This window comes from Podarcis muralis, chromosome 1 (genome assembly GCF_964188315.1).
Source record: "Podarcis muralis chromosome 1, rPodMur119.hap1.1, whole genome shotgun sequence".
In the NCBI taxonomy this organism is placed as follows: Eukaryota; Metazoa; Chordata; class Lepidosauria; order Squamata; family Lacertidae; genus Podarcis; species Podarcis muralis.
In genome coordinates, this window is record NC_135655.1 from 9,056,067 (window position 1) to 9,083,410 (window position 27,344).

At 39.0% G+C, this 27,344-nt stretch overlaps 1 protein-coding gene across 5 annotated transcripts; it reads right to left on the bottom strand.

Annotated features, from left to right (window-relative positions):
• On the bottom strand, positions 1–26,950 carry C1H14orf39 (chromosome 1 C14orf39 homolog). 5 transcript variants are annotated; one of them, XM_077921852.1, is made up of 22 exons: positions 25,131–25,412; positions 24,113–24,170; positions 23,454–23,510; positions 22,506–22,632; positions 20,734–20,823; positions 20,173–20,360; positions 18,911–18,953; positions 17,752–17,872; positions 14,564–14,658; positions 13,241–13,374; positions 12,024–12,103; positions 9,978–10,063; positions 9,806–9,870; positions 8,860–8,930; positions 7,598–7,728; positions 7,312–7,444; positions 5,315–5,366; positions 3,730–3,800; positions 1,920–2,050; positions 1,632–1,704; positions 1,045–1,099; positions 1–621 (listed from the first exon to the last, which is right to left on the bottom strand). In XM_077921852.1, exons 2-22 carry the CDS (start codon positions 24,159–24,161, stop codon positions 431–433), a joined length of 2,043 nt encoding a protein of 680 aa, XP_077777978.1. In that variant the 5' UTR covers positions 24,162–24,170; positions 25,131–25,412; the 3' UTR covers positions 1–430. The 5 variants fall into 5 exon arrangements, with proteins under 5 accessions (XP_077777978.1, XP_077777938.1, XP_077777859.1 ...); XM_077921812.1 differs by having other exon boundaries at positions 1,632–1,764; positions 7,312–7,384; positions 25,131–25,411; XM_077921733.1 differs by lacking the exon at positions 25,131–25,412 and adding an exon at positions 26,531–26,950 and having other exon boundaries at positions 3–621; positions 1,632–1,764.
• Between the last annotated feature and the right edge of the window lie 394 nt (positions 26,951–27,344).

The following is a 27,344-nucleotide window of genomic DNA, read 5'->3' on the forward strand; positions in this document are numbered from 1 at the left end:
AATTTCTTACAGGACAGTATTTTTTTTTTAAAGGAAAACAACTGTGACAATAGTGACAAGCATTCTGTTGCTATAACAACTTGTAAAAGTTTTACCAAAAGTCTTTACAAAGTTGAGATGACAGTAAAATTCTTGATAAATACATAGCACCAAACGTGTTGAAGAAGCTATTTCAAATTAAAGTTTTGAAGCTTACACTACATGCTGCCCATAAAATAAAAGTTTGTCAAAGGTTTTAATATAGTGAAACAATTACCTTTAACTTTCTTAACTGGAGCCATTTAAAATCAATAGACTCAAATGCAACAATGTCATCACTTGGATGAAAATATTTGTTCTCTTTTTCCTTTGTCATCTTCTTTTGTTTTAGGTGCAAGGTGAAAAACATTTGTTAATGCATAAGAACTCTAAGCCCATTTGAGGAACATAATTAAAAAAGTGAAAATGACTTTCTGCTTTGTGATGAAGATTGAAAGCCTTTTAGTGAGGCAGCCTGGGATGACCCAAAAGCAAAAGGAAAACTGAAGTCATCTTTCCCATTTTGAAAAGCTTGAGCGGAAGAGCACGACGGAAAAGAAAATGCAAATGAATCATCATTCTCCATTTTCCCAAATAAATTTCCTTGAAGGGAATAATATTTTGAATTAACTTTTGACTTTACATGGAATACAATCAACAATTCTGGAGATTAATTACAATTTCATTATTTTAAAAAATTGCCAAAGAATAATATTATTTCAGTTAGATATGACATGGATTCTGAGATTGTCCTACTGCTCATAAAGGACAAGAATTTCTGACCGACAGTGTTCAAAGAAATTATGTCAAATATTCAGACCACTCCTAAAGGTGGAACTGCTAAAGCGTGATGAATCTCAAAAGCAGGGGAAAAGTGTAGAGTGAAATCTAAGCTCTCATCATCATCATCATCATCTAAGCCCATAGAGGGAAGGTGTTGGGTGGCTATCAGCACACATGTTATCATCAATATATGCAGTAAGAGAAGCTATTGACAAAACAATTTATTTCATGATAAAAACTTACCAATATCTTTGTGTGATGAAATAGGATTTAAATTTCCAGAATAGCTTTCACCTAACTGAAACATAATATATATAAGTGAATTAATTGCAAAACCCAGCAATAAATTAGTAAGCATCCTTTTACAAGTTCACCAGCTATTAAGGGAAATGCTGTACAGCACAAGTTAAAGCAAAATTTCTCTTCTCAAACGCCGTATGTTTTATGACAGTCTTGGTAAGAGAGTTACTTCTAAGGTTATGTCACAAATCTCAGACACAATCCAGGTGGCTGCACATGCAAAAAGGTAGGGGTTATTCAATTACAGAAGACTCCTTGTGAACTAGTTCCGATTATTGCTTCTAAAGCTATACCAGTCCCTAAAGAAAACATTCCACTTTGCATTTCTGAACACTATCCTTACTACAGTTCACAGTTGTAGAGACCATGTTTCCCCTAATCACCTTTTATCCAGTCCTCAACCAATAAGGTCTGTGGTTGATTGAAATTCAAATCTCCTCAATTCTAGTCTGACACTGACTGCACCATACTTTAGTAATGAATGAGCTGATCACTTCACACAGCTCTACATGTTGGCAATTCAGTATTACCTGCCCTGGTGAAATTTCCGCTCCAAGTACAGAAGAATCAAAGAAATTAAATCCAGGGGACTTGGCAGTAAAGCTAGAAAGGAAAGGAAAAGCGGGCGACTTTGACATTGATCCTTCACTTTTTGATGGAGTTCTGTTGTAAAGAAAGGAGAAATTTAGTAAGAATGGTGGAGAGGGAATTGGTGTTAAGATGGGAAACATCCCAAAACTATGTTTGGTAGGGTCTTTTACCACAAGTGCTCTGGAAAATGACAAGCTCATTATAATATCTGAACTAAGAATTCTTACAGTTCCAATGGAGTTTCCATCCTACTAGAAGCAGGTGTCTTTGGAAGTATGTTAGACTCTGGAGTTCTTGGAAAGCTTACAGCATCATCTTCTCTTTCTGCAAAATGACAGTCAGTTGTTGCCTGCCCATCCTGTTAAAGAGAAATTTTACATACAAGACCATGTTTATATGCCATTCACAGCTGTGTGGACACCAAGACATACTTATTGGGGCTTTTCAAAATGAGAACAATCTTTATATTCATCAGGCATAAGACTGCCAAGCTTGGAACAACTGTAGTGAAGGTGGGATAAGAAACATTCTTAAATGAATGTATGCATGCATCCATCCATTCATATACATATAAGTGAAAAGTGAAAAATTCAATCACCTGTATAGACATCACATATAGACATTTGATGAGTTATTTAACAATATAATGTTTGATTACAGTTTTCTCTAGCTTATCAGTTGAAAGACGACTACAAAATCAGAATCACTTTAAAGTATCTGCTAAAATAAAGAATATCAACAAGGAGGGAGGACTGTCTGATCTCGGCTGCAGAGATGTTCTACAAAATTGGAACCTTAATACAGAACACAGAGCTCCTGTATCTGAGCCACAGGGACCACTAACATGTGTGTGAACTTTATAAAGTTGCCCTATACTAAAATACCATCTAACTCAATTTTGTCTACAAACTGAGTGGCAACAGTTCTCCAATGTTTCAATCAGGATCTTTCTTATTCCTACCAAGCATTGAATCGGGATGGGGGTGGGCTTTCACTTGAAAGTCCCTACAGTGGGTTACATGTCACTTAAAACATATAACACAATATTTAAAACCACTGTAAAATACAATGAAACAGTAGGTGTGAGTTGAATCAAATTAAAAGAAATAGCACTTTAGCCCACTCCACTAAAAGCATGGGCAAAAGTGACCTGTTGAGGAAAGCTATATAATGTTGGTGCAAGATTAACTTCGGAGGGGGTAGCATTCTGAAATTTAGAGGCTACCACTGAAAAGGCCCTCTCACGTGCCATCATCTGTCAAATCTCATTTGGCAACAGTACCGTTGAAAAGAGCCTCCCTGGCCAAGGTTATCTTTGATCATTCTAGAGCAGGGGTCTGCAACCCGCGGCTCCGGAGCTGCATGTGGCTCTTTTACACCTTTGCCACAGCTCCGGGGCGGATACTAGCAAGGGGAGGAGGCACATTGTGCGCCCCAACACTCCCCACTGTGGTGGGCGCTGTACTGGCTGTGACATCGCATGGGGGCGGTGCGTGCGTTAGTCACGCACCGTCCCGACGTCACCTTCCTGCCCGCTACATTGTAAGGGGCATGTACGCTGGTCACTGCATTGAAAAGGGGCATGTACGCTGGTCACTGTTTTGAAGGGGAGTGAAGAACACACACACACAAAAAGGTAACTTGTTAATTTCACATTTATTTCTATGAGGAGGAGTAATTCTGAGGGGTCAAACAAAGAAATAATTAAAAAAAGTGACAAAAAAGTTATTTTTAGAATAACGAGTTTTGCGGCTCCCAGTTTTTTTTCCTTCGGAAACAGGTCCAAGTGGCTCTTTTTGTCTTAAAGGTTGCAGACCCCTGTTCTAGAGCATGTGCTCCATCACCAAATATAGCCCCTCCTTGTGAAAACACTTTATTTTTTATTGCAGCTACTTTCAAACAGGAGAGCTCACGTGTAAAACATTAATTTCAAATGACACTGCATTATACAGCATGATAAAACTGCAAAAAACTGTGCTAACCAGGCATGAATTTGAGGGAAATAAATAGAAAAAACAAAAATAAAGTTAAACTAACTTGAAACACATGTGCAGAATCGTTTGACCTGCTTCCTTCTTCTCGTTCCACATATTCAGTCTTTTTTCCTTCTAGAGAAGATTGTTCACATTAAAAATAATTCAGCTCATCACATGTGAAAATAATATTCAGAAGTAGACTCTTTATACTATAAATTTACTAATGTAAGAGTTGGCTTATTTGTATTTTTTTTGAAGCAGAGAGCATAATGGTATGTTCCACAAATCACTTAATCCATCATGGTGTCCCTTACACCAGCCTATACCCTCAACCTAAAGGCAGTGCTGTGCAATAAAGCAGATAATCCATCTCTTGATCTACTGTACCGGGGGCTGACCTGTGCACCTGTTAGTAATGGGATAATCCTGGGCACTACAAACTAAAGCAAAGAGGTGCAATAACTATACTGAATAGATGCTCAAATGACCAGAGAAACTTGAAGAATTTGGCCTGCAAGTAGCATATTTAGAAGGGGGGAAAAGTTGGTTTAGCTATCTTCTGTAGGTGCATCCATATTAATTGCAAAACCTTTAACATCATATATAAACAAATTATTCACAGGTCTATTTTTTTATCTACTTTGCACAATGCTGTAATTGGTGGTGGCTGATTTTCCCACTTAAGCAGTGATTACAGACTCTAATTGGCTGATACCACATGTGTGTGATTGCAGCAGTGGAACATTACCACAAATTCAACTATCAGTCAACATAATATATATTTTAAATAAAAAAATATTTATTTATTTTTAGGCACAGCAGTCCAAACAATCATGAGTCTTCATGCTTTTAAAACCAAGAATTCTATCTTATGCAGTTTGTAATTCATGCAATAAGTGGATAATCAGTATGAAGTTTTCCTTCACAGCTATATAATTAGCAAACTCTGGTAGGTCAGGAGACTGAGAGTGTTTCCACAGCACAGGAACTCTAAGCCCAGTTAAGGAACAATTTCTAAAAAGCAAAAAAATGGAAGGATTGAAAGCCTTGGAATGATCCAACTGGAAAAGGAAAACTGATGTCATCTTTCTCATCTTGAAAAGCTTGAGCGGAAGAGCATGATGGAAAAGAAAATGCAAATGAATAATCATTCTCCCTTTTCCTAAATAAATTTCCTTGAAGGGAATAATATTTTGAATTGACTTTATAAGGAATACAATAAAAAATACTGGAGATTATTTACAATTTCATTATTTTAAAAATGGCCTGAATACTTTTTTTTTTTTAAAAAAATAGTATTAGACATAACATGGATTCTGAGATTGTCCCACTGCTCTTAAAGGACAGGATTTCATGATTGACAGTGTTCAAAGAAGCCTTACATTTCAAATATTCAGACCACTGCTTCAGAAGAGTGAATGAAATTGCTGTGAGAGTTGGTTGGAACAATTAAAGTTTAACAAATCACAAGAGCAAGTGGAATGGATAGACAGAAACCACTAAGCCCAAGAGCTCTATGATACCGTGTGAAGCCAGACTGAATCCATTTTAAACATTTTGTTAAAGGAATGAAGCTACTGGGTGCCTATCAGCAATATGTGAATTAATAGAAGCTATTGACAAAACATTTCATGGTAAAAGCTTACCTTTGTGTAATGAAACAGGATTTAAATTGCCAGCAGAATCTCTTTCACCTAACTGAAACATAATATTCATTATATAAGTGAATTAATTAGAAAATCAATAAATTAGTAAATTCAGGATTTGAAAAGCACCATGTTTTAATTATCCAAGTTCTTAAAATGCTGCAAGGTAATATTAATAGTAAACATACTACTACAGGGGATCTGCTGATGTAGTGAAACTGTAATTCCAAAAATGAACCCTAGCAGTAAGAACTTGCCATTTCTGCCAGCCTTGTTATTAAACTCCATGCATGTTACTTCTAAGAGTTATGCCTTCTACTAGTGAGACATTAATTCCACCAAGTGCTCCAGAAGTCAAAGTAAAGACATGGCTACGTTTTCTTTAAGATGTTCAGAGCAATCCTATGCATGTTTACTCTTTATTATCACTGTATTCAGCTTTAATCCCAGGTAAATTGATGGAGGATTATACCCTGAATGTAATATTTTTATTATTTTGTGCATGTTAAAAAGCAAATCAAAAGCAAACATTACATTTTACTAGTTTTCCAACCTGAGGACTGAGATTGCCATACCACTCTTAAATGCAATAATAATTTACTTCCAAGTAAAACTAAATGCAGCAAGGGATGCAGGTGGCGCTGTGGGTTAAATCACAGAGCCTAGGACTTGCTGATCACAAGGTTGGTGGTTTGAATCCCCGTGACGGGGTGAGCTCCCGTTGCTCGGTCCCAGCTCCTGCCAACCTAGCAGTTTGAAAGCACATCAAAGTGCAAGTAGATAAATAGGTACCGCTCCGGCAAGAAGGTAAATGGCGTTTCTGTGTGCTGCTCTGTTTCGCCAGAAGCAGCTTAGTCATGCTGGCCACATGACCCAGAAGCTGTATGCCGGCTCCCTCGGCCAATAAAGCGAGATGAGCACCACAACCCTAGAGTCGGCCACGACTGGACCTAATGGTCAGGGGTCGCTTTACCTTTTTAAAACTAAATGCATATGACCATGTTTATCATGAACTGGGACTCATCATTCCAGAAAAATACCAAAGAATAAATGCAACACCATGAATTAATTGTAGTTATGGTCAATGAAAGAGAAACTGCATATTAGGAATAGGGAATCAGTTTTGCCTCATGTTTGCTACCTGGCATCTCTAGGTTTGCCTCAAACTAGATGAGGCATGCAGTTGTGTGGTCCCTGAATCTCTTTACGTTATGGAGATAACTTTGAATGTGTGAACAGCTGGAAGGGAAAGTGTTATCTGTTCATCCGCTCTGCACTGTGACTGGAGTCACCAAGGCTGCTTTTCAAGCAAGTAACAAAAGAAAAACTCAACTCCATCAAGGAAGAGAGGCACGTAGTAGATGCATGTCTAATTTGAACCTGACTGATGTCAGAGGTAGACTTCATGGAAGATTCTGCGGAGAAGGTCACAGGCAACTTTGTAATCATCCTTTTATAGGTTGACAGGCTATTAATTCTGTATGTGGCCTGTTTAAGCAAATCTTCTCTTCTCAATCTTTGGTAAAAGAATGTGACTTCCAAGGACAGATCACTAATTTCAGACAAATCCCAATGGACTGGACATCCAAAAGAGTTTGGGTTATCCTTTTGCAGCTGACTCCCAATGAACTAGTTTTTTATTATTGCTTAAGAATCTATACCAATCCCGAAAGAGAAATTTTGAACTTTGCATTTCAGAATTGTATCCTTACATGAAAATACCTGTTAGGTTGACTATACTTGCAGATTGCACTTATCATTCATGCTGTGTTTCTAATATTTATTTTATTACATTTATATCTTCACTCTCCAAAAAAACTCACAGTTGTGGAAGCCATGGTTTCTCCCCCAAGCTTTTATCCATTCCTCACCCAATGAGGTTTGCAGTTGATTGGGAATTTAAATATTCACCTTTTCAGTTCTAGTCTGACACTAACTATATCATGAATACATTTCTCAAGCTCACACAGCTCTGCATTTTGAAAATTCAATGTTACCTGGCCTGGTGAAGTTTCCGCTCCAAGTACAGAAGAATCAAAGAAATTAAATCCAAGGGACTTTGCAGTAAAGCTAGAAAGGAAAGGAAAAGTAGGCGACTTTGACATTGATCCTTCACCTTTTGATGGAGTTCTGTTGTAAAGAAATAAGAGGAGAAATTTATCGGCAATTGAGGGCGGGAATTGGTGGTAAGTTGGAAAGCAGCCAAAATCTGGGCTTGGTAGGGTGTTCACTCCAAAAGTGTGGGAGAATGACAAAGCTCATATCTGAACTAAGAATCCTTACAGTTCTAATGGAGTTTCCACCCTACTAGAAGCAGGTGTCTTTGGAAGTTTGTGAGGCTCCGGAGTTCTTGGATAGCTTTCGGCATCGTCTTCTCTTTCTGCAAAATGACAGTCAGTTGTTGCCTGCCCATCCTGTTAAAGAGAAATTTTACATACAAGACCATGTTTATATGGCATTCACAGCTGTTTAAACACCAAGACACACTTATTGGGGCTTTTCAAAAAGAGAACAATCTTTATATTCATCAGGTATAAGACTGCTGTGCTTAAAACAACATTAGTAAAGGTGGATAAGAAACGTTCTTAAATGTATGCGTGCATCCATCCATATACGTATAATGGAAGTGAAAAGTGAAAAATTCAATCACCTGTATATAGACATCACATATAGACATTTGATGAGTTATTTAACAATATAATGTTTGATTACAGTTTTCTCTAAGCTTATCAGTTGAAAAAATCGTTCAATCACCTGTATTTAGATATCACACACAAATTTGATTAGTTATTTAAACAATTTCTGTACTGCCTTTAAATGCCTGCTGAATTAAAAAAGCCTTGGCCCATGATACGGAACACATAGCTCCTGATGGATACGAACCATGCATTTGAGCAATGGGGGACCACTAACATGTGTGTGAACTTTATGAAGCTGCACTGTGCTAAAAGGGCATTGGTCTAACTCAATTTTGTATGCACACTGAATGGCAGCAGCTCCCCGGGGATTCAATCAGGATCTTATCCCTACCAAGGATTGAATCTAGGGCCTTCAGGATTTTTTTATTTATTAAACTTCTGACCCTCCTTTCACTTGAAGATCCCTTAAATGGGTTACATATCCCTAAAAACAGTACTTCACTCCACTAAAAACATGGGCAAAGAGGAGCATCTTGACCTGTTGAGAAAAGCTATACATTGTTGGTGCAAGATGCACCTCGTTGGGGGCAGCATTCCACAGCTTAGAGGCTACCACTGAAAAGGCCCTCACATGCCATCATCTGTCAAATCTCATTGGGCAACAGCACCACTGAGCAGAGCCTCCATGGCTGAGCTTATCATTGATCATTTTAGAGCATGTGCTCTATCACCAAGTATAGCCCCTCCTTGTGAAAACAGGACTCATTCTTTTTACTGCATCTACTTTCAGACAGGAGAGCCTACAAATGACATTGCATTATAGAGCATGTTAGAACTGAAAAACCATTATCTGGGCATTTATTTAAGAAAAATAAATAGATAAAGCAAAAATAAAGGTAAATGGACTTGAAATGCTTGTGCAGAATCCTCTGGCCTGTTTCCTTCTTCTCGTTCCATATACTCAACCTTTTTTCCTCCTATAAAAAAATGCTTGCATTAAAAAAAATCAGGTCATCACACGTGAAAAGAATATTCAAAAGTAGCACTGTTGGTACCATTGATCTACTAACATAAGAGTTGGTTTATTTGTGTTTTTTAGCAGCAGAGTATGATGGTGTCTTCTACAAATCACTTAACCCATCCCTTACATGTCCCTTACATTAACCTCATTCTAAAGGCAATGTGTAGCATGAAAGTGAAGATCAACTCCACAGGCTGCAAGATAGTCCTCTTGATTTGTTGCCCTGGGGGGGGGGGGGTGATCCATGCACCTGTGAGGAATGTGGTATTCTGGGCACCACAAACAAAAGCAAAGGGGTTCAGGAACAATACTGAGGCTCAAATGGCCAAAGAGACTTGAAGAATTTATGTGTCCTATAAGCGGCACATTGAGAAACAAGGCTGCATAGGTATCCTGTGTAAGTGGGTCCATATTGACTGGAAAACCTTTAATACACTATATGGGCAAGTCATTCATAGTTCTATTATTTATCTACTTTGTAAAATGCTGCAATTGCTGATGACTAGCGTTCCTGATTAAGCAGTGATGATGACTGACACTAATTAGTTGATCCCATATGATGTGTGTGATGGTGCAATGAAACACCACCACAAATATAACCATCAGCCAACATAGTGGTTGTTGCAACACAATTTAATTTTAGGCATAATAGTCCATAAGTTCACAATTCTTCATTATTTTAAAATCAATAACTCTAATTTATGCAATTTGTAATTTACACAGTAAGTCAATAAGCAGGATGAAGTTTTCTTCTTCTCTTTAGCTATATGATTATGTATAAAGTATTTTAAACAGTGTTTTGTATTCTAACGTTTCAGTTGCATTTTATACCTATTTCTGCAGCCTCAGCCTCAAACCACTGCCTGTTGTTTGTTTGTTTCTGATAAGATAGCAACCTAAGACAATAAACAGGATAACAAGTTTGTTTCAAAAGCATTATCTTCATGCAAGATTCTGAATCCATGCTTTCACTAATGAAAATATGATTTGTTTTAAAAGTTACCTTAGTGGTGTTTGGTTTTGCAAGCTTGTTACAGATGAAAGCTGGGCATTTTTTGCTATGTTAGTTCCTATGGTGTCATTACATTTCTAAAACAGAGGACATATTTCAAATGAAGGGAAGTACAAAATGATAAATTCAGACATGTTGACTTTTCCTTAGGCTGTACAAATACAGCTCTTTTGACCTCTATTTACAGGTCATGATTCTGAAACATTATTTTTCCTGCCATCAGATCTGCTCCAGTTTGTCCTTTGGTTTCCCTAAAAAACAACAACAACTAAAAGAAAGTTGCTATAGTGAATTAATTAATTTGTATTGCTGTATGTTTGCTTAATAGGCTCATTTTTGTTATGTGTTAAATAAAGAACATACTGTATAACTGAAGTGAGTATAGCATTTACTTTTTACTTAGGCTTTCAAAAACAAACTCTGAAATATACCTATTATATGAATTATATTAGGAGACCTCATTATAGTGTGAGTTGATGTACTCTTAAAAGGGAAAGACAATGCATATTTGTAGCAAAGAAGGTCAAAAGAAAAGGATGTAGAACATTGTTCTGGCATGCTGAAGAACCACATAGTGGTACAGCAGTAAAACTGCCAGCGCATTTACAAAGCTAAGCAGGGTCTGGTATGATTCAGATTGGATGGGGGAACTACGTGTTGTGATTCCTACATTACAGGGCGTTTGACTAGATGACCCTCATGGTCTCTTCCAGCTCTACAATTCTATGATGTTATGAAAACAAAGGCACAATGAAGTCAAACTTAAGCACTTACAAGTTCCATTGATTTTTCTGGCAGAATTAAGAGACTACCTATATTTCTCTCACTGAAGTCAATGGAACTTCAAATTGCTTATTGGCATCACATAAGTCTATATCAAAGGATGAAAAACATAAATATTGCTGAATTTATTTATTTATTTAATTTTAAGTACAACTTAATTGTAATACAGCCTCTAAGTGGTTTACAAGAATCAGGGTTTGAGGGTTTGTAGAGCTCTTTCCCTTTCTATCAAACCTATACCTTGTTAGCTGAGAAGAATGGGATGGACCAGTGTACTAGTGGTGTAGATTGGGTGTTTCTTGCTGTATGTCTGCATGGAATCTCTGACTCATATGCATAGTACTGTCTGGATAGATAGGTGAGATTGTCCTGCAATTCTTAGGGGTGGGGGGAATTGTTATCTACAAGCAGAACAAATTTTCTGGTTGTGTAACACCTCCCACTGAATCAGTGACCTTGCATTTTATTGTTTTGCATTAAAAAAATAACTAAGAGAAAGTGATGGCTGTATAGATGTAGCTTGTGCCCCTCTCTAGAGAAGAAGGATTGTGTCTGATAACTCCATGCTTCTAGGATCAACTATGGAAGGGCCATAGCTCAGCAATTGAGTACATGCTTTGTACGTAAATGGTCCCAAGTTCAATCACTGGCATCTCCAGGCAGGGCTGGGAGAGAACCTGAAGCTCACCTCATGTTGGAAGTGAAAACATATTTTGTGGCTACTGCGCTGGTTACCATTTAGCTTCCAAGTCTAAATCAAAGTGCTGTTTTTCACTTTTTAGGTTTTTCACAAACTAAGACCCAAATCTATCTCAGAAATCACCCTTCCTCATAGAAGCCTGTTACATAGCCTGTATAGGCTAAAGGCACATGAGACCACCATTCTGCTAAAGCTAAGCAGATCTGGGTTCAATTGGTGCCCATATATGACTACCTGGGAATCACATGCACTCTGCCTTGGATTCCAGGAAAGAAGAAAGGTGAGAAATATACGGAAGTAAAATAAAAAGAATCTGTATCAGTGGAGCTATCGCTGAAGCCAAGGAGCCTGCATTTGCTCCATAGGATGCACACACATTTCCCCTTCATTTTTGGAGGGGGGAAAGTGCATCCTATAGAGCAAAAAATACGGTACGTAGAATGTTACAATGTGAAAATTGACTGCTTCTTTTAAATCAAATAATCTTTTAAACAACAGATACAAAAAATTGCTCCTGTCTTGCCCCTGGTCTCACCTGCTTTCCATTTGCATACCTGTCTTTCATTTTCTACATGGCTGAAGTATATACTGGTCACTGCTGAATGTCCTATAGAATCATTTCTCTCTTCCATACCTATATTATTTAATGGCAGTTTGATATAATTAGCCATACATAATTTAGCTTTATTATTAAACAAATGAAAACAAAATTGACAATAAATGCTTATAAACAGCATGAAGGTAATCAGAAAGCTACCAGCTTCAAGATAACGAACTTCAGGACACCTATACCAGTTTCTTAAAACATATATGGGTGACTGCTGAGAAGAACTGGCGCAAAGTATTATGTGGAAAAGTCTCTGAATCTGTCACCTTTGGTGTAGGCAATTCAGACTACAGAAAACACACTGAGGTATTTGCCTATACAACAATTGTGATCATTCTATATTATTATTATAAACTGCAAACCACAGGGTGGTTTACAATATAAAAACAAAGCTGCTAAACCAGGTGAGGATAACTGATCAGCCTCAGACTTCTCCTGCATGCGAAGACAGGCTGTGGTGGATTGAGCGGATGAGACCAATAGTGGGTCCAATTGTCAAGAAGGCAGTTTCTGCATGTGCTGTAGAGGGAACTGAGGGGCAGATGGGGTTCATCAACCTGGAAAGGTAGCCCATCTAGGAGAAGAAAAACTCTGGTCCTAAGCATCCACTGCCTTGCAGGATATCTTCGGAAGAAGAAAAGCCTAAGGAGTAAACCCTACACGAATCTGGAGTCCTTAACACAATTGGATGGCACCTTGTATGCCTCCTTCTGGCAACTCCTGCAGCCAAGCTGGTGCCAAATGTATTGTATCGCTCTGTTTTTCTTTGGACCACATCAGTAAGACCGAGAGGGGGAGGATCTTGTCATCTGGGCAGCCCAAGACTGCCATACACACACTGCCCAGGCTTGTGCCCTGGGGAGGTCATGTCGGTGCTAACACAGCAGTTTGTCTCCAGCAGCACTCCATCGTTTCTCGAGACAGACATATGCCAACAAGAAGTAACAAACAAAAACAATACACACCCACCCACCCAATAATAATCATATGTATGCTTTCAGAAACATTAGTGCCCATACAATGATTGTGTCTACTGCACAGAGTGTGGAGTCCCCCTCAGATGTGGCAGGGACTGCTTACTATGGGATAATTAACATCTACATTACTCCTCACATAAAAATGAAATCTCAAAGTATTTTCTTTACAGACAGACATAAATTATACCTCTCTGCGTTTGCTGAAACAATGGCTTCAGAGTTGAGAAACTTTGGACTAATTTCTGACAAATGCTAGGAAGCTGTAATGATTCATACATCTGACGTTTCTCTTTTAACACATGTTGACTCTCTTTGAACAAGCTGAAAGAAGAAAAAAGCTACAATGAAAGCAAACAGTAAACAAGGTGAGTGGATTTTCAAAAAAAGAGAGAGATGGAAAGGCCAGGGGTGGCTTAATGAGGTAAAGGACAAAACATTGAAAAGATGTACCTTCTCTGCCTAAGCTAGAATCCATTATAATATATTTGCTGGGTAATACCTGCCAATGGGCATGACACAAACATGACAAATTATAGAACAGAGAGAACGTAACATGGAGCCTTATAGGGACAAAACATTTAATACATCCCTCTACCTTCCTTTTTTAAAAAAATTCCCATCCTAAAATGCAGTATACAGAGGATCTAGCATTAATTGTAATAAAACAAAGACATGTGACATTAAATGCAGAAACACAGCACAGTATGTATATTATAGGGTTGACATATGTCCAGAATTTCCCAGACATAACCAGAATTTGGCCATTGGAAACAGTGCCTGGGCAGAAATCGCCAAAATGTTCGGGAAAATCCACACGTATGGCAACCAATGTCAGAAGTGTAGATTTTGGCAAAATTCCTTAAGAATAGCTCAGCATCTTTGCAAAATAACAACAACAACAACAACAACAAAAACCTCAACAACTTTTGTATCTGTATTTTCGCTTTTTGAAATATGGCAACCCTAGTTCAATGGGAGATTTGCCAAAAGTTTAAGTGAAGTCAGAATTGCACCCTTAGACTTCAGTAAAGTATCTTAAGATAGAGATAAAGCTTTTAAAATAAATATTTCTTCCTTGATAAAAAGGTATAAAGGCAATGCTATTCTCAACTACAACTGCAATAGCAGTTCAGAACTAGCCCCTCTTATTCATGTGCTGATCAGAAGGTCTGCACTGACATTAGAGTAATGCAGGAGCCACTTTCTACTGTTATAGAGCACTGACAATAACTATTCCCTCTCCTCTGGGAACTCTAGTGTTATTTTTTTTGGGAGGGGTACTCACATACAAGATAATGTAAGGAATCAATACAATATAATCTGCACAATCTTCAAACACTACATACAGCTCCTATTATTCTTCAGGGAAAGCCCAGGCAGTTATTAAAGGGGTATAAACATGATATATGTTTGTTGTGTAGATATGTCTGAATGTTTATATAGATAGGATTATAGCATTACAGTTTACGGGACTTGTTTATGTGTGATAAAATCAATTTTAAAATATTGCCTTTCATCAGATGCCTTCCTTGCTTCAAGATCTTTTGCATTTTCCTTTTCTATCACTTCAGGATTGTGTTGATCTTCTTTAATCTTTTCAATTTGCTAAAAGAAAAATTATATAAACAAATGATATAATTGTATCCTCCCCCCCCCCCCCGCATATATCTCACCCCCAGAATAGATTTAGGGAGTACAGAGATGAGGAGACAGGGACAGAATCTTCTACCACAAAGGGAAAAATCCTTGCACTAACAGAATATTTACTGTAGCACTAGGTTTAATACAATGCCCCTCTTTTATTATGCACTACAGGGTACCCCATAGGCTTCACTGAAAAATCTGGTGGTTCCTTAAAAGTTGTAAAGTTGCTTCCAGCATGGAAAGGCAGTCTTATTTTTCCATGACTTGTCTACACTAACCCAAGAAAACCCAAGGGTCTATCTCTGCCTGCCCTTGTTTAATTAATGGCACCGTTCCACCTTAAAAAGCCCTCAGAATGATTTAGACCAATAGTAAAATAAAAAAGGAATCAATTACAGTAGCTTAGATTCAGAACTTGATCTACTCACAGGAGAACACTTGCCCTGACGAAAGAAAGGGAAGCAATTTTCACTGATTTCCACTTTCCACTGCACATAGCCCCCTATGAATCTGTTATTGAGAGTTGTGGGAACCTCTGAAGCAGTATAGAAGGTGGGGAGGCTACAGGGAACTAGTAAAAATCACCTTCATCTGTCAGATTGCAATCACTTCTGTAAATGAAAGGAGCCCTTTTGTTCATGGGAGGGCATGACAGGATCCAATCTATTACATTTCTTTAAACTTATTAAAATCAGAATCTAAACTACATAAAAAATTATTAAGTTTTAAGACAACAGAAAACCTATTGGAAAAGGTCATCTCTCTATCACCACCACGGAAGCCTTCAAATGGGCTCTATGCTCTTTTGGCTGAAATTTTCAGATGTTTTTCTTCATTTGCACTCTTATCTTTGTTTCTGCTGTCTCATTGCCTGTAGCTGCCTAGTAATCCACAAAGATGTTTCAACTCTGGCAAGAGGGAAAGGGTTCTAGGGGCTATTGTGTCCACTATTTGAGTCTGTGTACACACCATACATTTAAAGCACATTTCTTGCTCCCACCCTATAAAAGGAATCCTGGGAAGTGTAGTCTACCCCTCACAGAGCTACAATTCCCAGCACCCTTAACAAACTAACATTGTCAGGATTCTGTGGGTGGGTGCATAAAATATATGTTGCATATGTAGCCTAAGTGAGCTCCAAAGTCCACCAGTGTAGCTTATGGATAGTAAAATCAGGAGAATACTCCTGCAATGGACAGTAGTATTCAGCCAGCTGAATACTTCCCCAGTCTGGCAACTAACCTGATGCATTAGTCTCTGGAAATCTTAAGTGGTCCTCCACCCTTGTGGAGGCTTGAGGAACCTATAAAACCAATCTTAGATCTTGTCAGGGAACTGCCATCAGTACTGGAGGGAGAGCGCGGAGCCCAGAGGGGTTCCAGAGGGCGTCCAGGGATCGGGAGAAGCAGCCCATCTTCTGGGCAGGAGAATCAGTGTAGCACCAGTGGAGAAGGGGGGCTGGTGGGGGAAGTGGCGAGGCGATCCCATGACTCCTTGCCTGGGACCAGCGGAGAGACTAGAGGTCCTCCGTTGCCCACGCCCTCCCTGCGCAGGAGGCTTCCGCGCAGAGAGGGTAGGCGGAGACTAGGCGTCAAAGAAGTTCTTTGCTGGAAAAAGTTTAAGAAACGCCCACTCACAGATTCTGCCAGCGATTGAGTCAGCCATGGGCGAGTGGCTGTCCGGACAGAGGAGGTTCACTTTGGCAGCCCAGCCAGGTGTTTGCACACAGCCAGGAAGATAGGCACCTGCTTACCACGAGCAACCCCCTTAGGAACCATTACAGATCTCTATGGGGTATGTTCAGAAAAGCAAGTGCTATAAAGAACCCTGTTGAAAGGGATTGAAAGGCTCTGAATCCAGTTCTTCAAAAGATATAGGGGCTTGAGACCCAAGTCATACATTTATTAATAATGCTATGTACAACATACTTTGCCTGACACATGCAATCTTTTTACAGGTGTTACTGTGTGGCATGACATTAGACTATGCAGAACCTTTCAGACTTTTTAGTGGGAACTGATATACAGATTTTAAAAAGCTGACCAAGCCTGACCAGTTCTCCTTGTTCAATAATAATGCATGTAGCAGGCCACATTGTGAACAGGATGCAGGATTTTAGGTGTCTGAAGGGGAGGTATGCTAGGTGGCTTTTAATTTCAACTCTGGCAAGAGGGAAAGGGTTCTTTTGAATTGCTATAGGTATGTGTGTGACTGAAATGAGGGTGTTTATGCTGCTTGTGACTGTGTGAATATGACATGGCAACGTGGCCTTTCTTTTACATTGATTGAAGAGAGAGAAAGAGAAAGAAACCAGAACACTGAGCAGTGAAATGGTTCAAATCTCTGCTCAGCCATGAACTCTGTGGGTAGCCTTAGGCAAGCCACTATTTCTGAGCTACTGCCCCAAATCTGCAATAGGGGACAATAAGGGTGACCTACATACTCAAAAGATAAAGGAAAAAGAATTGTAGCTGGAGCTATTAGTGTCTTCAAGAAAATGTAGTGTAAAGTTTTCCTGGCAACAACAAAGAATTTTTATTGACATTTATATATTACCTCTCAGTTCCTTTATTTAACTTCTAATCAGTCAACCACTATGTAGCTGGGTCTTCAGTCTCTCCCCCCACCCCCACCCCCATAAGTCTGCTGTTACCTGTCAGATTCTAAAATCCTGTCAGGCGCTTAACATAGGATGAAGATATTTCTTTTAAATTTGTGGGAGTTGGGAGGCAGTGGGGCTCTGTTGAGAGGTGGACTGGTGGAGAGCATCAGGAACAAGGAACTGCATCAGGATGGAGGTCACGATTTGCTAGATCTGAGTGAAATGCGAGACCTTGGGTGATTATGTTATCTGATGTGTGGGTTGGGTATCATCCACAGTGCTTCAGAGGAAATGAGGAAATCTCATTTTGTTGTCTTAAAATAGTAAGAACACAATAATTACCAACTACAGAATAGAGCTTGAAATAATGTAATATATCTTTATCAACTGTGAGTGATGTAGTAGTGTTTTAGCAGATGGTAACATAGCATGGAATTTAAAAGGCATTTTACCTGTTTGAAATAATTAATTTTCCTTTGTAGTTCTTCTGCTGTTTTTTCTAGTTCAAGTGATTGCTGCCTGAGAACCACTGCATGCGTAAGAATTTCTTTTGTGTTGTGCCTCAAAGAAGCACTTTCTTATGTTAAGGAATCAATAAAACATACACAACAAACAGTCAAAGTAAAATGCTAAATGGAAACACATTTTAGTGTGCTCACTTGGATTTAAGCCTTTGAAATAAATGAACTTATTCACACTTACACTGTTTAACTTGGGTAACTTTTAATCTCAACCCAGATTCAGCCACATTTGGGCTGAACATGTTGTCTGAATCATTTGCTATTAACCCAGACAGAAATGTGCTGGAATCCACATTTGGATGATAAACAGTGGCATGCCATGCAATATTTAGGGCTTAATGTTCAGATAAACCACTTATCACAGCCTTTGTTCATGCCTGATGGAGGGGACAGTTGTCATATCACAACTGTGCTGGTTGTGTGAAATGAGTTTTAGTATTTCAACTGAACTGAACTGAAGGATTGAGCTTTCAGTGTGTTCCTGTGGCTAAAGAACTGGATATGAACAACATGTAAATCCTTAGATTTATTACATTGCTTTGGGCAAGCTGAGCCTCTGCTCTGCTTCCGAAAATCTGAAACAATGTTAAGAACGCTATTGCAAGAATTAAGACCATTCTGAATAACAACTAGCACAAAAGGCCTTTGTGTATTCAATCTATAAACATCATACTTATCCCATTTTTATCCCACCCTATCCTGAAGATTCATGGTGAATTATATATGACAAAAATGTACCAGTAATAAATGCACAGAACTTTTAGCATTTATTGTAAATAATTTAGAACAAATCTTTACTTGTGAATAGCAAAAAGAGCAGTAAATAGGGCAGTTCTAAACCAAAGTTAAACTAATATTTCTTCCTTGCTCATGACTTGTTGATTACAGTAGCTACATGGCCTGAACTATAGGATTTGTTCTTACCCCTCTACGTCAATTACAGTTCAATAGATTTCTTTAAGAGCTGGAAGACAATGTAGATTCCTGTGTATTTCAACATCTTTCAGCAATTATAAAGTCAGTAACAAAGACAAGAAAAACCACAGCGCAACTCTTAAACAGACAATTTTTAAGCTGAGTATATGGATACATCTGTAATGCCCACTGCGAAAGTGACTGGAATGGACCAGGTTCTGGAGGAAGGAAAGTTGTTCATGAATTAATCTCATTTTTACGCATTTTGGGTAAAAACTGGTCACAAAGGTTTTTAAAAACAGCTTTTCATTCCAGATTGTGCTATATCATGTTCTCACCATGTTAATCTGCACAATGGATCCGGTTTTGGATCCATTGCTGTTGCTTGAGGCTCAGGTGGCCTCGGTGGCACAAATCTGGTCAATGATAGCCTAACGTCTGTCGTCTATGCTCTTGTAACCTCTAGGTTAGATTACTGAAACGTGTTACACATGAGGCTGCCTCTGAATGGTTCAGAAACTGGCTGGTGCAGAATTCAGTGGCCAGATTGTTCACTGCGGCAAGATGGTTTGAGTATATATTCCAATCCTTGACCGACTGCACTGGCTGCCAATTAGTTTCCAGGTTCAATTCAAAGTGATAGTTTTAACAATAAAGTTTTACGGCTCAGAACTGCAATACCTCAAGGACTGCCGCTCCCCATATGAACCGACCCAGACCCTGTGATCATCATCAGAGGCCCTTCTTCATGTGCTTCCTCCATGAGAGGTCCAGAGGGTGGCAACACAAGAACATGCATCTCCTGTGGTGGCTCCCCATTTGTGGAACACTCTCCTCAGGGAGGCTCATCTGGCATCTTTGTTATATCTTTAGGTGCCAGGCTAAAACATTCCTGTTCTCCCAAGTCTTTGGCTAGTTAAACTATATATGCCTTTTAAATTGGGGGTACTGTTTTTGTTTATTATGGTATGTATTTGTTGTTATATTGTGAACTGCCCTGTGATCTTCAGATGAAGAGCAGTATAGAAATTAAATAAATAATAAACAATGACAATAATATCAGGTGGATTGAAGGGCAACCGTTGATCTGGGCATACCCTTAAAGAAAAATAATCCCAACTCACTGCAATCTGTTGAATTAACTTTTAGATCCCTTCCAAACTCTGTTTTATTTCTGTGGATGAATTCAAAGCATTTTGGCTTGCCTTACAGAATGTTTCCTCCTCTACTCCTATCATGTGCCGTTCTAGTAGTTCGCCCCGCAAAACACCCAGACCCCATTTTGTGGGGGTGCACAAGAAAGAAAGGGTAAGAACCTCATTGCACAAGCAGAAGGCCTTGCACCGGGCTTCCACTGATGGAATTCATTAAGTGAATTCCACCATGTATCTTTTATTTCAGTTGGGATAACTGGCATTATAGAAACTATGTTTTTACCTCGAAGCTCTATCACTTCAGCTTCTTTCTTTTTAAGTAGTTCAGACTGCTTCAGAACTCGGTTTTGGATTTCTTCAAATTCATTTTTTTCCTGGTGATATTCCTGAGCAATGGCAGTTGCTAAATATTTTTCTTGGTGCTGTTTAAAAGTCTCTTGATACTGAGTTGTGTAATCCTGGTACATTTTCCTTTTAAAACAAGGAAATACAATCACCCGCCTTAGACACCACTTAACTATCTTTTCAAAGCAAGGCCAGTACTTGAGACAATTGCTCAGTTCAACACAGGGGAAAATTGAAAAAAAATGTGTTGCCTTAACTGAACTACAACCTAGTTGGGAATATGAGAAACCACCTGTATTTTTCTATTACTTTTCAGTGATAGGATGCAGTCAGCAATTGCCATTGAAGTGGTGGTGTACCCCAAAATATAATTCTCCATTAAAGAGTAGATCCTTATCTTCCTGAGTGTTCACATTTTTATAGGTAAGAAATTCATTGCTTATAATCAGCAATATTTTATGGAGGTCTTAATATACAGCTGTCAAACATTTCTACATACTTGTCTTTTTCTGTTGATTCCTGGTAATTCTGAAGTTCCTTCTGCAAATATTCTTCATGCTGACTAAGAATCATGTATGTTGGTTTCCAGCTAAGGCAACAAATTTAAAACTACAGTAAGCATCTAATTATTAAAAGCATAGTTTAATTATATTCATAAGTAACAAAACCATCATAAAAATGGGTAATTCCCACCAGCACCTTTCTATTTACACTCTCCCTTCTTGCTACCAGAAGATAATGTGATGATGTCCTCTGAGAAACAGGAACCTGGGATATACTTTTGGCTCACAGTCACCTTTGTGAGCCTAAGCTAAAACTTCTGTGCTTTTCTCATTGATTTCAATTGCATGTAGCTTGTATCCAGTGTAAGGTTCAGTACTAACATGTGTACCAACTTTTCATATCACAAAATATTCACACTCAAAAATACTCATTAATTCAATAAAACTAACTGGAACCCAGAAAACCTTCTCAGTTGTTGCTCTCAGACTCCAGAACTTCTTGCCAAGGGAGGCCCAGTTATCCCTGTCTCTGATGACTTTCCACTGGTTGGCAAATGCATTTTTATTAATACAGTACAGTCCTTTGACCCATATGTTGATTTGTAAGTAAGTTGTAGTTGGCTCTAAATGATTATTTGTCTGGTTTTTTGTGTTTTTCAGTTTGTATTTTATTGCTGTTTGATTGTATTTTGATATTTTTAATATACAGTGATACCTTGGTTTACAAACTTAATCCGTTCTGGAAGTCCGTTCTTAAACCAAAGTGTGTTTTTCCATAGCAGCAGGGGACTCAATTTACAAATGGAGCAGACTTAACAAGAAGTGAAACATGTTCTGCTTCCAAGGCAAAGTTCACAAACCAAAACACCTACTTCCGAGTTTGCAGCATTCTTAATCCAAGTTGTTCATAAACTAAGCTGTCCTTAAACCAAGGTACCACTGCATTTGTATTATTGCTGCTAGCTGACCGGATTGCCATTTGCCAGAAACACAGGGAATAAGTGTAACAAAGAAAGAAAGACATAGCAGTAGTTAAGAAACTGATGAGAACCATGAGGTGCTGGATTACCAAATAGACTGAGTAGGCACTGGCCTATGGGCCCCACACCTTTTAGGGGCCCCATGACACAACAGATCAAAATAATATTGATTTGATCTTGAAAGAAAATTACAACCAAGCTTTCTTAGTTTAATGTTATCCCACTAAAGCACACACACACACAAGCCCCCCCCCCAAGTTTGAGACTGCCTAGGGGCCTCCGAAAGGGTTTAATCCAGTCCCCAGTTCAATTCTAAGGCTGCATACACACTATACCTTTAAACCATAATCAAAGCACATTTTTCCCCTCTCAGAATTCTGAGGAATGCCTTTTGTTAAGGGTTGCTAGGAATTGTAACTGTGAGAGGTAAACTATAATGTCCAGAATTCTTTGAGAGAAATAATGTTATTTAATTGTGCTTTAAAGGTATAATGTGAACACATATCACAAATTTTCCAGGTGTCTCCACCCATTCAGACACTCTACCACCCATACGCAGTATGTAAATAATAATACTGACTGACCTGACTAACAGAGTTGCTGTAAGATTAGAGAGATAATGTACTGAAAGCACTTTAAAACCTCAGAAAGTGCTATGCATCTTCTCTGTCTATAACAAAATAACTTCACACCCCTTCTTACTAGCTAAATTCATAATTGCTTGATTACAAAGAAGTATATTATAGCCAATTGCGGTTTCAGAAATAAAGTTTTTACCATATACTTACGCATTACAATTCTCTCTACAGCTATTGTTTCGTTTGCGTAGGCTAGCAATTGCCTCCTTGTTCTTGTTAATTTCTTCTTGTAGCTGACAGATCTCAATCTTTTTCCCTGCAGTATTTGCAGAATATACTGAAAGAAAATGTTTATTTCATGTTTGATGGAATTTAAGATAGGTCACTGGGATACAAACTATACAACTGGAACCACCCAATATGTTCCAAGGTTAGAGCTATAGAGCAGAATTTACCTAACAGTCTCATCAGCAGAAGCTGTGCACAAAGATTTGCTTACACAACAAGACCTGCCCTCCTCTGCTCCCCACACACTCTCCCAAAATTAGTTTGGGGTTGGAGGAGAGGGTATAATTCCGACCAGCAAGCTGAAATGCTTGCACAGATAGAATGTTTGAAAGAGCATGATGCTAAATTCCACCCAGAATGTTGATCCAGCACCTTCTTATGCAGGCATAGGCAACCGTGGCCCTCCAAATGTTTTGGTACTACAATTCCCATTATCCCTAGCTAACAGGACCAGTGGTCAGGGACGATGGGAATTGTAGTCCCAAAACATCTGGAGGGCTGAGGTTGCCTATGCCTGTTCTTATGGATACTGGAGGTCTACTATGCATCTGGAGCTCCCCTGCTTTCTAGGACTGCTACATTTGTTTCAATAAGGTAGCAGGTCCTTGTGCATGGTGATTTTTGTTTGTGTATGGGTTTTTTTTGTTAGACACGCCTTTGGATAGACACCACAAGTTGTGAATCATAACCAATTCTCAGACCAAGAGTACAACTTCTCGACAATGAGGACCAGTTTCCATTACAATCCATCAAGGATAAGAGGAATGTTTCTTTCAAGGAAAGGCAAAGGGCATGCAAAAGTATATATGAGAGCTTAAATTGCAACAAATGCAAGATTCTGACAAACTTTATGTATTAAAGTCTACTCACTCTGTATCTGTTGCCTCAAATGTTCCTTGGAGTAAGATGCTTGCTGCAGCTGAAACACTGTAGCAGAAACATATAGATGAATGATATCATTGCCTTCAGATATTACGGTAAGTGTGAAAACTAATTTGCATTTTAAAAGAGTAACTTAGTCACTTGAATACTAGATTTTATTTCAGTGCTAGGTGTATTCAAGCTGTTTGCCTATGGCTTGCCTATATTAAACTATACCCTATCAGCTGCTTCCCCTCCTTCCGCATCCCAAAGCTGCTTTTCCTGCATTTCAGATGCATTTGCCTTATAAACATCCATCCAAACCTGTACAAAGCAGAAAACTGCTGATGGGGAAAGGAGAGGAAGAATTAAACCATTCCCACCATTCTTTGCTATTAATTCTCCTCTCTCAAATTTGCTTAGAAGTGACTGTTAGGACCTTATAACATGTAGTTTGGCGTCGAGTGTAATTCTATCTTAACCCAGTAACACAGATCCATATGGGACTCAGCTACATTAGTACTGTAAAGAAAAAGTGTTTTAAATGTGTTATAACACTGTGAGGCTAACAATATATGCAGATAATAAAAAACTATAGATAACTGAAGGCTGGGGATGTGAGGACTCTCCCTTGCTTGTTTCCAAAGCTGAACCACACGGCAACATACCAAGCTGTAGCAGTAGTTTGTTCAGGTTGTTTAACATGACATCAGCCATTTTGTAAACCTACATGAAGAGGGTAACAAAAAGGAAGAACATAATAAAAGCACACACTCACAATGACATACTTAATAGCCCCAGCAATACAAAATGAAAATTGGAGACAAATGAAAAGAAAACCCACCCCTTGCTGTAAAGGCCTGGGTACAGGGTAGTATATAAATTCTATTATTATTATTAAAGGCTATGCTAGCACGGGAGATGCTTTGTAAGGCAGGGGTGAAATTTTCATGAAAAAGGAGGGAATATGAAGCTAACATTAACCCTCTTGTAAAATTATCCCACTTTGTCTGAGGCAGTTGTTTCCACTGACCTGTTCGTAATGATAGCTGGAATCTTTAACCAGCTTTTTACCATTAACAAATTTTAATGTATCTGAATAAGCATCACAAACGTTCCAATGTTTAAAGTGTTCAAAGTTACACTGCACGTTCACCAATCTTTTGCCCTGATTAATTTTTTCACAGGTAACGATAAACACGATCCTTAAATGATCAGTCAGAAGGAGGAGTGATTAGCACGACAGCGACATTTTTATCTAAATTCAAAATTAAGTCAGGTGTAAAGTTTCCAGACCACATAACATGCATTTCTACAAAACCCTGTTTCTTTCTTTGTTTATTAAATTTCTATATAGCCCCCTCAGCCGAAGGCCACAGGGCAGTTCATTCACTTTAAAAATACTTTCAAACCACAGCCTTCACCTCCAACGTGATTTAAGGGCAGTCTGACAACAACAGTAATAAAAATAGATTTTAAAACCCCATTAATGACAAAAAAAAAACCCCACCACAAACACGGTTTCAGAAGAACAGATAAAAATAATCTGCGGCGTGTATGGCACCAGACCTGCTGTCCTTTGTCAGAAAACAAAACAAAACAAAACAAAACAAAACAAAACAAAAAACACCCCACTTCGTTTGGGAAGGGGGGTCCTGTTTATTCAATGGGGGCAGTAAGGCTCACAGGGAGGCTGAGAGTCAACCTCTTAAAACGCTGTTCAGCAGAATGCAAAATGGCGCCGCCCTGGGGGGAAAAGCGCGGGAAAAGCTGAGGAGGCGGAGGAAAGACGCGCGTTTCTGAGGCGCTTCTCGCGGTGCTTTAACCGCCGTTTGGCTGCGGTGATCCGCCTCAGGCGCTCGGCAGCCTGTTTCCCGCCTTTATTTTAAGCCCTAACGGCAGCGGGGCGGGCGGGGGAGGGGAGCTGCGCCGCCTGAGGAGATTCGTTTGGCGGGAAGCCCTGAGGGGGTTGGCTGAGCCCGCTGCGTCCAAAAGAAGGCTTTGCTCCCTAGTCAGTTCCTCTGGGCGCAGTGGGGCTTTACTTCCGAGTAGACATGGGTTAGGGTTGCGCGCCCTTCCTCCGGGGATTTATAACATTCTACGGCAGTTAAAATGTGGGGGTTTGGGGGGGAGGTGTAATTGATTTGCTTTTCGTTTTGCTATATATAATGTATATAATAAAGTTCTCATTTTGCATTATTCTGTTGTGAAGCTCCCTGGGCTCTTTGGATAAAGGGTGGTATACAAATTTAATTGGCGGTGACGATAAATATATAAAAATAACGACGACTGTATTCTTCTCCAAGCATAATATTTCAAAAAGTGAAAATCCAGATACAAAAGTGAGTCTTCCAGGAAATTCTGGACATATGGCAACCCCATGACCAAGCACCTTTGGGTGAAGGGCTGTATACAAATTTAATAAAATTATTAGAATTATAATCAACTAAAAATTAGCAACAAGAGTATTCTTCTCCAAGCACATTTGGATGGAGGGCAGTATACAAATTTAATTAATAATAATAATAATAATAATAATAATAATAATAATAATAATTACTATTAATAATTACTATTAATAATTACTATTAATAATTACTATTATTACTATTACTATTATTATCTATATTAATAACCATAATCTTCTCCAAGCACCTTTGGGCAGTTCCCCTGTCATGTCTCAGATTGCACGTCTGCTTGATTCCCTGCACAACCCCACAAGAAGAGTGCAATCGTAAACCATATTTGCTCGGGATTAAATAAATGCGCACATATTTTTTTAAAAAAGATTGAAGTATTAAAGAGTACTACTACCAGCCATTTAAGTGTGTGGTTCTTGGCTGAAATGGTTCCAGCTGAAAAAAGCCCTGTATACAGTCAATATTAACAGCTATGATCCTGGAGGAAGAAGTATCCAGTTTTCCAAAGTACATAATACTGTGGTTTGACTACTGGGAAAATGCAATATCATACTGCACCAAAATTGGGAAATTAAAGGTGGTCATGAGAATAGCCCCAAAGTATTGAATACCTGACTGAAATCAGTGGGAACAGATCTCTTTGTTTTTTTTAATGAATCAACTCACTTTCTCTTCCTTTCTCTTTCCCCAAATACTCTTGAAGAAAAGCAATGAAGATGCTCCATCTACTGGAGAATTGATGCAGCATATCCCCAGACAATTTCAGACAGCTGCCACATATGTGCTGATGACAACACATCCACAGATGACAGCTTTGGTGAATTGAAGTTCAGTGTGGGAAAACAAATCACAGTGGCCAAGCTAGCCAAAAGACACTTGGAAGCCCCACAAGCAGGACACAGGGGCAATGACTATTTCTCACCCTTATCCAGCAATTGGTATCTAGAGGCTTGTTGCCTCTAAACCTGGAGGCTGGTACCCACTGGCAGCTACTGGTAGGCAGAGTCAGGGACCACAGTAGGTAGAGTCAATTGTTGTTTACACGTTTAGTCGTGTCTGACTCTTTGTGACCCCATGGACCAGAGCACACCAGGCACTCCTGTCTTCCACTGCCTCCCACAGTTTGGTCAAACTCATGCTGGTAGCTTCAAGATCACTATCCAACCATCTCGTCCTCTGTCGTCCCCTTCTCCTTGTGCCCTCCATCTTTCCCAACGTCAGGGTCTTTTCCAGGGAGTCTTCTCTTCTCATGAGGTGGCCAAAGTATTGGAGACTCAGCTTCAGGATCTTTCCTTCCAGTGAGCACTCAGGGCTGATTTCCTTCAAAATGGATAGGTTTGATCTTCTTGCAATCCCATGGAGAGTCCCAGGGACTCTCCAGAGTCTCCTCCAGCACCATAATTCAAAAGCATCAATTCTTCGGCGATCAGCCTTCTTTATGGTCCAGTGGAGTCAATTAATTGTGATCTTCTCCCCACCC